Source organism: Polistes dominula, unplaced genomic scaffold (genome assembly GCF_049000335.1).
Source record: "Polistes dominula isolate Pdom_NZ unplaced genomic scaffold, Pdom_raw_medaka contig_24, whole genome shotgun sequence".
NCBI lineage: Eukaryota > Metazoa > Arthropoda > Insecta > Hymenoptera > Vespidae > Polistes > Polistes dominula.
Window position 1 is genome coordinate 8324585 of NW_028301150.1, and position 12890 is coordinate 8337474.

General features: G+C 38.4%; 1 protein-coding gene across 6 annotated transcripts in view; it reads right to left on the minus strand.

The window, feature by feature from the left end:
• LOC107072771 (misexpression suppressor of ras 6) overlaps nucleotides 1-12890 on the minus strand; it is a 217544-nt gene that overhangs the window by 153678 nt on the left and 50976 nt on the right. The window contains exon 4 of one of the 6 annotated variants that reach the window (XM_015332964.2): nucleotides 3-479. The exons of the other annotated variants lie outside the window; for them this stretch is intronic. Coding sequence (XP_015188450.1) covers nucleotides 476-479 — 4 coding nt within the window. The 3' untranslated portion in view covers nucleotides 3-475. Of the gene's footprint in view, nucleotides 1-2; nucleotides 480-12890 lie in introns of those variants that run through there. 6 annotated transcript variants of the gene reach the window in all.

Below are 12890 nucleotides of genomic sequence, written 5' to 3' on the forward strand. Positions count from 1 at the left end.
AGAAGCACTGAGAATAATAATGTTAACCGATTTTTTAATCTATCTCTAATTGGACTCGTAAGTTCACGCAGAAAATTAAGGACGATCAGTCCGGAAGTCGTGTGTTAAAGATAATTGCGTTGTACGAGTTCTCAAAAGAGGGGACTATCGTGATTCGTCGAATAAAAGATACCGAGAGATTCGGATCTTTGCGACAACAATTATCCCGATCCGACCCCCGTGATCTCTGACGATGAATTTTATTTACTTCTTTTTTTATCTTTTCTTTTTTAACAAACTTTGCTCCTCGAAATAGGTTTACTTATCTACATCCCTATGATCGTTACCACAATATTTTAACTCGTTAATTAATTATTATCTAAATTCAAACCGGAAATAAAGACGTGAAAGGAAGTTGTTCATCGTCGCTGTTGTCTTTAATTATCCAAATCTTATTTTTTGAGTTACATCCAAAACTGCAACCAATACACTTGACTTACCTGAAACACAAAATACAATATATGTTAAGTTTCTATTTCTTTTTTAAAATAAGACGAGCGATAAAAATAAGAAACAAAATTTTTTGTAGTGATCGAGTTCAAACAAATCCAATCCCTTATTATGATATCCGATCTTAGTCTCAAGCTAATCATTTCCTGATTCTCTTTATCTCAATAAAAAGAAGAGTTATCCGAGAAATATTTCACACATGCAACAATTTACAAGAGGATACATGTTTCCGTTAACGTTATTCTCATCATCGGAAATAACTTTGTCGTTCTACTCAACCTTTTGATCCTCCTAATAACAACTTTCTAGATGCCTCTGCAACTTTTTATCTTTTTTTTTCTATCGAATATTACAAGGATAATAACGAGCCTATCTTACCGCGATTTCGTAAAGTTATACGACGTTATTTACAAGCGAATAGAAGTAGATAGAATCTCACGAAGTTCCATTTGGATCTCGTCGGCTCGATTACTTGAGCTCCCTCGACGTTAATTAAAATTTAATTTACGCCAGGCTGCACGTCGATTTCGAGCGATGAGTCGTTCTCTCTATCCTTCTTTCTCTCTCTCTCTCTCTCTTTTCTCTTCTTTCCTCTCTCACTCTATTTTTCTCTCGGTACTCGAAACGCGCGCTCGCGCTAAAGTCTGCTTTACGTTCGTATAGATGTGTACAAAAATATTAAATGCGCGTACGTACGTACGTACAAAGAAAAAGAACGAAAGGGAGAGAGAGAGAGAGGAGAGAGAGAGATAAAGAGAGAAAAAAAGAGATAGAGGGAAGGAGGAATCCAAAAGCTAAAAAAGGGTCTGCCTCTCTACGCATGAAAGAAGAAAGCGCGTAGGTGAAAGGGGAACGGGCAAAGGGTGCATTAATTAATTACGAATTCGTTAATTGCAACGAAAATGGCCGACTGGGCGTGGCCAATCGATAGAGTACCACCTCGAAAAGTTCTGTTACGGTGCCGGTCCGACAGTCAGATTTAACGGGAAGGGCTGGTTCTATGTTTCGTAGAAAGTCGTACGAAAGGCGGGCTGAAATGGCGAGGGTAGGGGAGGATAAGGGATATTCTTCAAATAAATATTAACGCCATCGTATCCGTTATTTTCCTTACCGCAAATCGTGATGCTTGTTAAATGAAAACTTTCAAAGAGAGTTTTAATGAAATTTCGAAGCACATTAGCCGTTTCGTAATTTCGATTAAATTTGTTTCTAACTAGCGATGCATTGAATTGGAAAATTCAACTCGCACCTTGTTGATTCTATTTTATATAGATACGATCTACAACGTCGATCTTCTTACTTTTACGCTTAATATATATATCTTTCTCTCGTACGAAAGATCTTCTATCATGTACATAAATAACAAAATCACCTAGCATGTCGTTCGGTGAGATCTCGAGACAAGAACACGGAGAGGTAAAAGAAAACGTGACAAACAATAAAAAGCAATTTGACTTTTTCAAAATAATAACGCGAGCAGTGTAATATAACGTCATTTAAATATTCTTTATTTTTTTTTAATGACTTCTCAATCCTTAACTGCAATACATTGATTTGCCAGGTACGTAGATAGTAGATAGGTAGATCCAGAGAACGTTTACACGCACTACCTTTCCATGAAGAAAGAAAAAGAAAGAGAAAGAAAAAGATCGTAATAATTATTTTCTTGATAGACACGGCTCTCTCTCGTTAATCCAAGCAATGTTCATTCATCGACCGAGCCTTACAAGATAAAATAATTTTTCCTGCACATCGTTCCTTCGCCATGCTCTTCTCGCTTGTACAAAAAATTGCGTGCACGCAAAAGCTGACGTGTCTGTACCGTTAATCCGTTCCGCTGTTCTCTTTCACGGGCATTACTTACGCGCAAGTATAAATATTTATTTACGCGATTCTCGAAAAAGCGCAATTACTAGTTGAAGGTAAGAATAATCGTGTCTCTCGACCACCATCATAGCGCACAGACCGCAACTGAAAATCATACATAAAAGGGTAGTAAAAACATACGATAAAACGTTCCCTTTTCATCGTATTTGGCACCGATACTTAAGCGAGCTATAAGTCATCGTTAGAAGGTCCTTCGTACGAGTAATCCATAGGAATTGCAGTAATTCACAATTTCATAACAAGCGTTTATGCTTAAGTATAGATGGAAGGAGTATAGAATCAAATCGTTGTAGGTGGTAGCGAGCAATAGTCATGCATGATCGATCAATCGAACCGATCGTTATTTAATTGCTCGCAAGTGGGGATCACTCGTAACCGGTCCGATTAGAATCAGTAGTTATTAATCTTTAATTTTTTTCAATGATAGAATATTTTACCTCATTCGCCGATATAAGAAAAAAAGAAAAGATTATAAGATCAGCTGTGATTTATAAAAATAAAAGGAAAAAAAAAAGAGTAGGTAACCTTAACGCGCCAACTGGTATAAGAAAGAAACGCGTTAACGACTATGTAGCCCATTTAAGCAAGAAGAAGATAGCGTATCGTCTACTTCCCTTCAGAAGCAAAAACGTGTCTTTGCGAATACTAAAGGAAGAAGAAAGAAGAAAGAAGAAGAAAGAGAAGAGAGAGAAGCAGTAACTGCACTATCAGCAGTGCCAATAGTAACAGCAACAACAGCAGCGACGAGTTCGAGGAAGGAAAGAAGATAGAGAAGGACAAGTAAAAGCAAACCGTAAGTGAGCTCACGCTGCAAGAAACGATCAGATGCACGCTAATGCACTTACACGAAAGCATTATCGTTTAAACCTACTAAACGACTGTATCGAACGAAAGCTTCTTCGTAGAGAGCAAAGAAGATCCGAGAGCACACATAGTCTCGCTCGGACACGTACTCGCCTACTTGAGCGTGTATGAAGGCAACATTGTCATCGATCATCCAACGTCACGGTAGGGTGGCTTCAGTGTAAGTATATCAACGGGGAATCGACTCTTTCTTCCTCATTTTCTGCCGGTCGAGTGCTCCTCTCCCCTCTCCTCAAATAAGAGAGGGCCTCCTTTCCCTTCTGGCATTTCTACTCGTTAGGGCTTCCGGTTAGCGGCTACTTCCGGTTGGCGGTTCGAGCGCACCGCCTCGCGGATTCTCGCTTCCGGCCTCTGTCGAGGGTGGAAGGAGGTCGTCATGGATACCGAGCTCGTGGCAACACCCCCTGGTCACACCCTCGCCAACATGGCCGCCTCTCCCCTTCACTACCCTTCTCTTTTATTCCCTTTTTCCTCCCTGTTCTCTTCTTCTTCCTTCTCCTCCGTCCTCTTTCTCGCTCGCTTTTCGCAAACTCGCGTCGAGGATTACGCTCGAGGAGAGAGGGCGGAGGCGAGAAAGCTTGGCCATGGATGGAAATTGTCGATAGCAACCCCATGGGGCATGGCTCGCCGTTCGAAGGACCCTCGACCCTACGAGTGCCACTCGTCTCTTTCAACGTGCACCACACGAAGAAATGCTCGCTCCTCCGCGCTCGACCCCTCACTCCTGCTGCCCCTCCTCCTCCTCCTCCTCCTCCTCTTCCTTCTCATCATTTCCTTTTCCCTCTATCCACTTTTCTCTTTTCTCTTTATTACACTAGTATGCCGCTATGAGCGGACACATACACGCTCGTTATACAGAATTTTTCGCGTTTGAGAGACTTCGAGTGATTTCCAATTATAGCTGTAGACCGTGAATAGTAGCGGTTCTCTGGCCTTTGATCGTGAATAGAATCGATCGAAATAGAAAGAACGGATTTTATAAATCTTCCTTCAAATTTTCATTCATATTGGACATTTTTGTCTTTTATCTTTTTTCCCCCTAAACTACCTTAGAACTTACATACTTTTATGAGAGAAAAAATCGTTTTTCTTTATTTGTACTCGATAAGTATTTCGAACGTTGCTGGAAATATCTATGGAAAATATAAAAAGCAGAAAAGAGAGAAGATAAAGAGCAGGTTAAAAAGGGCAAATTTACTCTCTCGAATCAATATGCACAGAGGACCACGGAAAGGTTATATTGATCCATCCAAATCCCTATAGAAATTAACTCGAAAACGTTCACCTATCCCTTTCGTTGCGCCATCATTCCAGACATGAGCACTCGTTAGAACGTTTATTAATTAGTCGAACCAGGATGACTTAACCGATGCGTAACAGAAATTCGTTGATGCCTCAGAGATTTCTCTGTTCTAATAAAAAAATAAAAAGAGATATTAAAACCATTGTCTCTCTCACTTTCTGGCAGACTTTTCACTCTGGTGCAGTTCCTTCTAAGGAGGGGAACCAAATGCACTCGAAATATTTCAGTTCGATGGGCCGTAAATTTCAACGATCGTATTTTCGAATCTTGACTCATGGCTCCGAGAAAAAGAGAAAAAAAAAAGAATGTAATTAATTTTTCTAACATATCATTGATAATTGAACCACGGTGCAAACTTATCATTATAATCATCATCATCATAATCATCATCATCATTATCATTATCATCATCATCATAATCATCATCATCATTATCATTATCATCATTATCATCATCATCATTATCATCATCATCATAATCATCATCATCATCATAATCATCATCATCATCATCATCATCATCATCATCATAATCATCATCATCATCATAATTATTATTAGACACGGTAGCTCGAATTATTCCTCGATTTAACGGGTGAACGAAAATAAAAAGACATGGGTAAAGTAGTTGGTAGTAGTTCGATTCATTGAATAAGAGGAGAATGAAATTCGAGATTTCAAAGAGCATCCGTGGTACTCGCAAAAGAAAGAATGGTGGTGCCATTCGAAGATCAGCGTGTTTCAGGAACGATTCAACAGCACTCGTCGGGGGTTGCTTTTACGAACGCCTCGGCATTCGTCGCGGTAGTCGGCGTAAAGCCATCCAAGCGATAAGAATCGTCGATTCTCGAGGAGACGCGAGTCCAGGCGTCGCGACGCCAACGACGACGAACGACGACAACGAAAAGAAAGAGGAGAAAGAAGAAGAACGGCGAGGAGCCGCAGTAAGCCACGACGCGACAAAAGAGAGGCGAAAAAGCGGCGACAAAAGGTCGTCGCCGGGTGCACTCGAGAAATCTCCTCTCGTGGAAAGGAAAAAAAATTTGGGCGTCGCGTCGTTCTCGAGTGGGCGCCGCGGCCCCGAGAAAAATCCATACTAGAGTACAGAAGAGGCGGGGTGAGAGCCAACGTCGACGTCGAGTCGACGATGTCGAGGGTGCTGCCAACCGCTTTGTGTTATAGACTGACTCCCCACTCTCCTTTCCCCTTTCTTTCTCTTTCTCTTTCTCCTTCTCCCTCTCGCTCTCTCCCTTTCACCATTTTTCGGGTGCACGCTAACGAAAATGATAATTCGTCGGCATGGCAACGGCCGACCTACCGCATCGAATCTTGTTCGCTAGCTAGAACCCACCCCTTTTCCCTCTCTTTCTCTCCGTCTATCTCGCCCAGACGAGCTCTGAAGCACCAGCCTACTTCGTCCCTCGCTTTCGGTACCGAACGAATGGCGTTCGTGAAATCGCGTTTTCTTCCTTTCGAAGATCTCTAACCGGGCTGGCGCACTTGCCTCTCGCTCTTTCGATCGAAAGAGACCGTGGAGTGTGAGGTGGGAGGAACGACAAGAGGAGAAAAAGAGGGTGGAAAGACATTAGAGAGAACCCAGACTCGGTTGGTATAGCAACAAGCCCCAGGAGTACTCTCCTCTTACCCTACATACCCGCCGCTCCTCGCTTTGCGAGGACGACACTCGCTGTATCTTCGAAAAGGGTGGTAAAGAGACATCTGGATAACCTTGAAAAGCACCTTCTTTAAGAACACTGAGCTGCCAACGCCGCATCAAGGGGTAAGCGACGAAAGGGAGTTTTCGTCGAGAGCTCGAATATCGACGTGCGGATGCACTCGGCCAGGCACTCCTTCCATTGCACCGTAAGCATATACCTTCGACGTACCACCGACACCTCCACCACCTTCTTTTTTACCATCACCGCAGTTTCCGTCGCAGTACCAGTGAATACAGCAACGACCTCTACTCTTGTTGCTATGCGCAAGAATTGCCCTCCGAACTACCCAACACTTGGCTCCGATAAATGTCTTTTTTCTTTATTTTCCCTTACCGGAAAATAAAAGCACGGGTAACGAGAAAAAAGAAAAAACAGAAAACAAAAGAAAAATAAAAATGGTTCAAGAAAGAGTCCTTTCTCCTTCGAACGACATACTGTTGTAAAGTATAACGAGCCGTTCCCTGTAATAATAAGGGAGATGACTTCAATAATATGGATCGTAAGAGATTGTGAAAGCCATGATGCACGTCGATAACCAATTTGTCGTGATCGTAAGCGACGATTAAAATTCACATGTTTTTTTCTGTCGGCGAACGTTCATACGCTTATGTATACCTATAGACCTTATATATACCATGCAATATTATATCTACTTATATAGAGATACGTAGATATTACCCGAGAATTTGCGTATAACGCGGCGATAATTACACCTTAAAGAAAGATGCTTCTCTCCTTCTTGTCGCATCGTCGCTTATCACCCATCGAAAGTAGACATGGCAAATTCGACGTTCCGCCTCCCGTAATAAAACACATCTGATATTCTTTTTTTTATTTTTATATACCTCCGATTAGTCGCCTCGATGCAACAAACAAGAAATTTCTCTTTTTGATAAAACAAAATAACGCTTCAACCTGGGATGCTTGGAAACGGGACTTTAAATGGAATTAATTATATAATACATATGCAACATAGTTCGATGATCTTTCCAAGTTCGGAAATGATCATCTTTAATCGGTCTTGTACGTAACATTATCGGTTTTTATTTACTAATGAAATAAAGATACGTAATAACATTTTTTACTAATTAATCAAGAAAATAACTAAAGCAAGTGAAAAATACGACCGTATTGACAACTCGTGATCCCTCTACCGACATCATCGCGAAAAAAAAATTATCGCGTTACCCCTACGATACCTAGGCATATCATTAAACTCATAATTAACCAACAAGGCGGTTTAAGACTTCATTGACAAATAAGATAAAGCATAAGTGTACTATCTCTCTCTTTCACTCCTCTTTTACACCTGTCTATCCTGTCTCTATCCTCGTTTTTTCTCAATAAAGATATTACTATCTCCGTTTTATTCATGAAGTTCTTTCCAATAAAAGCTAATAATAATTCGAAAGCAACCTCAATATTTCGTAAGCGAATTCATTAACTAACGATCTAAACGTAGATCTTCCGCAATAATAAAACTTAGCTACATACACGTACGTAAGTATTACATTTGCGTATATATATATATATATTAGGGTGGGTCAAAAAAATGACTTATTTTTTTTTTAAGTGCCACGCAAAAATGAGTTCCTAGACACCTTAAAGAATTCTCACCCATTATGAGCTCTTAATTTTAATAGGAAGATCCTCCGCATCGCAGTTTTTTATTTTTTTTCAGTCCAATAGATTAAAATTCATTCCTCATTATTTATTGATTGTACAGAAAAATGTTTTAGACGAATTTTGTAGGAAATTTAATGCTCTACAAAAAAGGTATTTTATACTTTTTCCGTAAACCTCACCATTTGAATGATATTGAAGATTTAAATTTGATGATTTTTAGACAAATTTCATTTTTGTTTATGAATTTTATAACTCGACAATAAATGACTATTATAAGATCCGCAATCCAAATTTTTGAAGGAAATTACCTGCTCTATAAAAATGGTGTCTTATGTTTTAACGATTAAATTAAGCGTTCAAAAGATATTCAAAGATACAAATCACTACACATGAAAGTTTGATGATGAATATCTTTTGAACGCTTAATTTAATCGTTAAAACATAAGACACCATTTTTATAGAGCAGTTAATTTCCTACAAAAATTTGTATTGTGCACTTTTTAATAGTCATTTATTGTCGAGTTATAAAATTCATAAGCAAAAATGAGATTTGTCTAAAAATCATCAAATTTAAATCTTTAATATAATTCAAATGGTGAGGTTTACAGAAAAAGTATAAAATACCTTTTTTGTAGAGCATTAAATTTCCTACAAAATTCGTCTAAAACATTTTTCTGTACAATCAATAAATAATGAGGTATGAATTTTAATCTATTGGACTGAAAAAAAAATAAAAAACTGTGATGCGGAGGATCTTCCTATTAAAATTAAGAGCTCATATTGGGTGAGAATTCTTTTAAGGTGTCTAGGAACCCATTTTTGCGTGGCACTTGAAAAAAAAAATAAGTCATTTTTTTGACCCACCCTAAATATATATATATATATATATATATATATATATATACGCGTAGTTCGCTATTCGAAACAGGTTTTAATGGAATCCCGCAAAAATGAAGATCAAGAAGATCTTCAAGTTTTTACGCGTTTCGTTTTACCCTATCATTATAATACGCGTATTTCTATAAACGACGAGTAGTTAAGAAAAAAGACTCGCTGCAATTTTCGTAGATTGTAACGTTGGTAAAGTGTAGCGAACCAAATATTTTTTGTGTTGTAGCAGGCATCGTCGAAGGGAGGTAAAAAGACGCGCGAATCATCAGTTAATTAGCGTGTTGGGACTTTCATAGGGCGATAAATCATATGAGAGGTAAAACGTTCTCTTTCGACGGCACGAGCTAACTTCAGGACTCGTGGACTATGCAGTAGCAAAGATGTATGACCTGATTTATAGCACGATCTACGTATATACGTAACCTCGAAATTACTTCTTGACACGCGATAATTTTTTTGCATTTGTTACTTTTATTAGATAAAGAAAAAAATTAGGATATGGATAAGAAATTCCAAAACTATTTCATCCGAAATATTCGACGCGGACGAAACAACGGTATCTTACAATTAAATAATATCTTACTAAGCGTTGCTTTCATTTAAAATAAATAATCTTAACAAAAAAATGTTTCAAAGAATAAAATGAAGCGAAAAAAATATCAAGTAACGATATGAATCGGAAGTATAACATAAGATACAAAAAAGGAGCGAAAGCGACCTGACATATGAAAATGATATAGCATTATGATATACATACCTAAGAGAGTTCCACGGACTCGACTTGTATAATGAGGAGTTCCGAAACGATTGCGATCTTGTTGCATTAACGAATTAACGAGGAACGTAAACTCATCTCATTTTTTACCTTCTGATGAAACGATTTCGTCGAGTCAATTTAATAGTTTTTTTTCCAATGTTGATTATAGTGAAGAAATGAAAAGTAGACTGTTACACTGGATTGTTTTGACAAACATGCGATCTAACGTATAATGCATAGAAATGACATTCTTATAATACAACGATTTATAGAAATGATTTCAATAACGATTTTCCAAAGGATAATCATCTTTTCGAGTGCAACAAGACGAGCGAGATCAAATAGGTTGTCCGAGCCACTCCCAATAGATTACGTGAGCGATTCAAGCACAGGCGGTTTACGGCGCTGATGTATTACGTGTACCTGTACGTACACACCTACACACGAGTGAGCCTGAACCAGTCAAGCCGGTCTTTCGCTCTGTTCCTGGTTCCTGGTTCCCGGTTCCTGTACCCCCGCATGCAAAACTTTCAAGGCAATCTTCTTCCGAACAGCATACTCTGCTACAGCCTACTCGACACGATTTTGAACGACGATGCGATTCAACGATTGGAATTCGTGCTAACGAAACATATTTTACAAGATTCTTATCGGTTGATATCGTACATTTCTCTTAATATTATCTGTCAAACATACATACACTATCTATTTTTCTAATAGCAAAGTATTGCTCTCGTCCATCTTAGAAACGAGAATAGCGATTAGTTTAGATTAAGTTAACTTTCGATCGAAATGACGGCTCTGCTTTAATAAATATGATTTTATTTACGGATATTACTCCTCAAGGTGAAAGGAGCCGGTGTACCTACCGATGGATATAGGGAATTAAAAAGACGACAACATTGCAATAGATGGGATATCGTTACAAAGCGGAAATTAGTCGATTTGAAAATAGTTGGATCAATCAGAAAACGGTTTACGCGATTTTAAAGCAAACATTCCTTCGATATCCCGCCGGTTGTTTTCCATTCGCAAATTACAGCCGATTATGCAACCATAATGTGATTCGGTTTTCGATTCGCAGAATAATTCAATCCGTAATAACTATCCGGAATTATTGAGCTTACCATGTAATTTGCCGAATCGTTAAAATATTTTATTAAATGCCATGATTGTCTCACAAGAATAATAACGTGTGTTGGTTGTTGTTTTTTGTTTGTTTATAATACACGTGATTATTTTATAAAAGATTGAAAATAATTTACTACTATTATTTTTTTTTGTCCAGTTTAACGTGGAAATAATTCGAAATAGAAGAAGAAAGAAAAAAAACAGAAGAAGAAAAAGGGATTGTACTAACGCACAGTTCGTGTACCATTGAAAAAAGATGTAAAACGACCATTGAAGACAAACGCCGTTCTACGTCTCCGTCTCGACGATGAATCGAGTTTCGCGAGTCTCGAACGGAAAAACAGACGAAGACCGGTCTCTTCGTATTCACGCCCGTCGTTGGGTCTAAAAGCTTCGCCAGCTAGCCCACCTACGGTTCTCGCAATGTTATCGGCAACTAAGCCTTTTCTATGTACCTACCTCGTGAGCACCTAAAAAGTAAAGATACTCGAAAAATACGGAACGTATGCGTAGGAGAGTGGCTCATAAGAGCCAGCTCCTGATCTCATTCATCATGATGGATCGGTTCTTTCCTCTCAGCAAATAACAGCAAAACAACGATGTGCTTCTGCTGGCCCACCTACCGTTCGACATAATGATATCGACGACGGCTCCCTAGGTACACGTACCTGAACGAACTCGAATCATGCTAACGATACATACGTGCCTTGCAAAAACCAACGATGTCTACAGAAAATTAACGATTCTACAGGTCTCCGACCGAACGTCGTTACTTATATGAATGATGATCAAATTTCAGCGTCTTTTGAAGGACGAAACAAAAAATCTCAACTATGTCACGCTCGATTTCTGCATTTAAATCTCGGATATTAATTACTCCTCGTAAACTTTAAAATAGTGAAAATGAAAGTACTCGATTTTTAATGTACGAACAAAATTGATGAATGATTTATTAATAAACGATAGGTATCGATACATACCAATACGTATCTATCTGAATGTCAATGTCTCATGTAAAATCATAAGAGCAATGTTGAAAGTGAAAATTCAAATAGGAATATGAAAGTGAGTATTATACTCTTGTTACCGACGGCGGTGTATTTTAGGCCTAGAACGTTGCCGATGTCTGGATTATTAATGAACATTCACAATTATCGGATATTAATTATCGCAACGTGGCACAATTACGAGCGACTTATGGGTGATATAATTAATCTTCAAAAATACTTACAATTAGTTGCATATGTTCAAGTTAAAAAATCAAAGAGTTTTTTCTTTCATTTTTCACTATGAAAAATCAATCAAGTTGGCTAGCTCTTATTGTATTTTAAATTTGAAATCTGTTAAAAAAGTGGAAATGAGCCGTTTGGTGATTTATATCGATAAAAAATTTGTCTAGCACGAAATATTACGAGCTATCTATCCTCTCGCAAAACTTGGGGCGGCGCCGTGCAATGCATGATAAATGCATATACTTTCGAGGAGAATACTTATAAGGAGATGCAAAAGAAGCCGAGGTAACTAATGTAAGCAAGCGGTCGATGTTTGTCAAACTGCAATATTTATATTCGTATGTCAGCCGGTTAAACGATCGCACTTGGGTAACTAACTACCGACACTCGACATAAAGGTAATGTTGTAAGACAAGGCATCCGTATGCAAATAATTCGAAAAAGCTAGCACCTAAATAACCATTTTTCGCACCTTTCTTAGGAAATTTATCCAACGATCCAAGAAAGAAAGTAGGTATACGTAAGTAAGAAAGAAGAAGGAGAGAATAAGAGTGGAAAAGAGAAAAAAATATGAATAACGGCTCCTGATATTATCATTGATCTTAGAATCATGTACAATCGCGCGCGAATTATTGCCAAGATTCATAGAAACCTAACAGCGAACTAATTGCACATAAATTTACATAAAGGAAAACATTTTATAAGGCACCACCAATTGCGTGTCTTCCGACGGAAAACTCGCTAAGTTGGAGACAGATAGGGTCGTTCATGTTCGGCGGTAGTCATGTTGTTAAAAACGATAAGTTCAGGCCTTGTTTTCAAGATAAACGAGACGATAGTAATAAACAGTATACGCGCATTCACGTTGTTTTAAAGGGGAGAACTTTTAAATTATTGCAACGTATCTCGCCTTATCATTTTACATCGCGTCATGTATTAGACTATTGTAAAAGCTGCGTGTAGCCCAACTGGCAAGTCCTTCGCTTAAATCA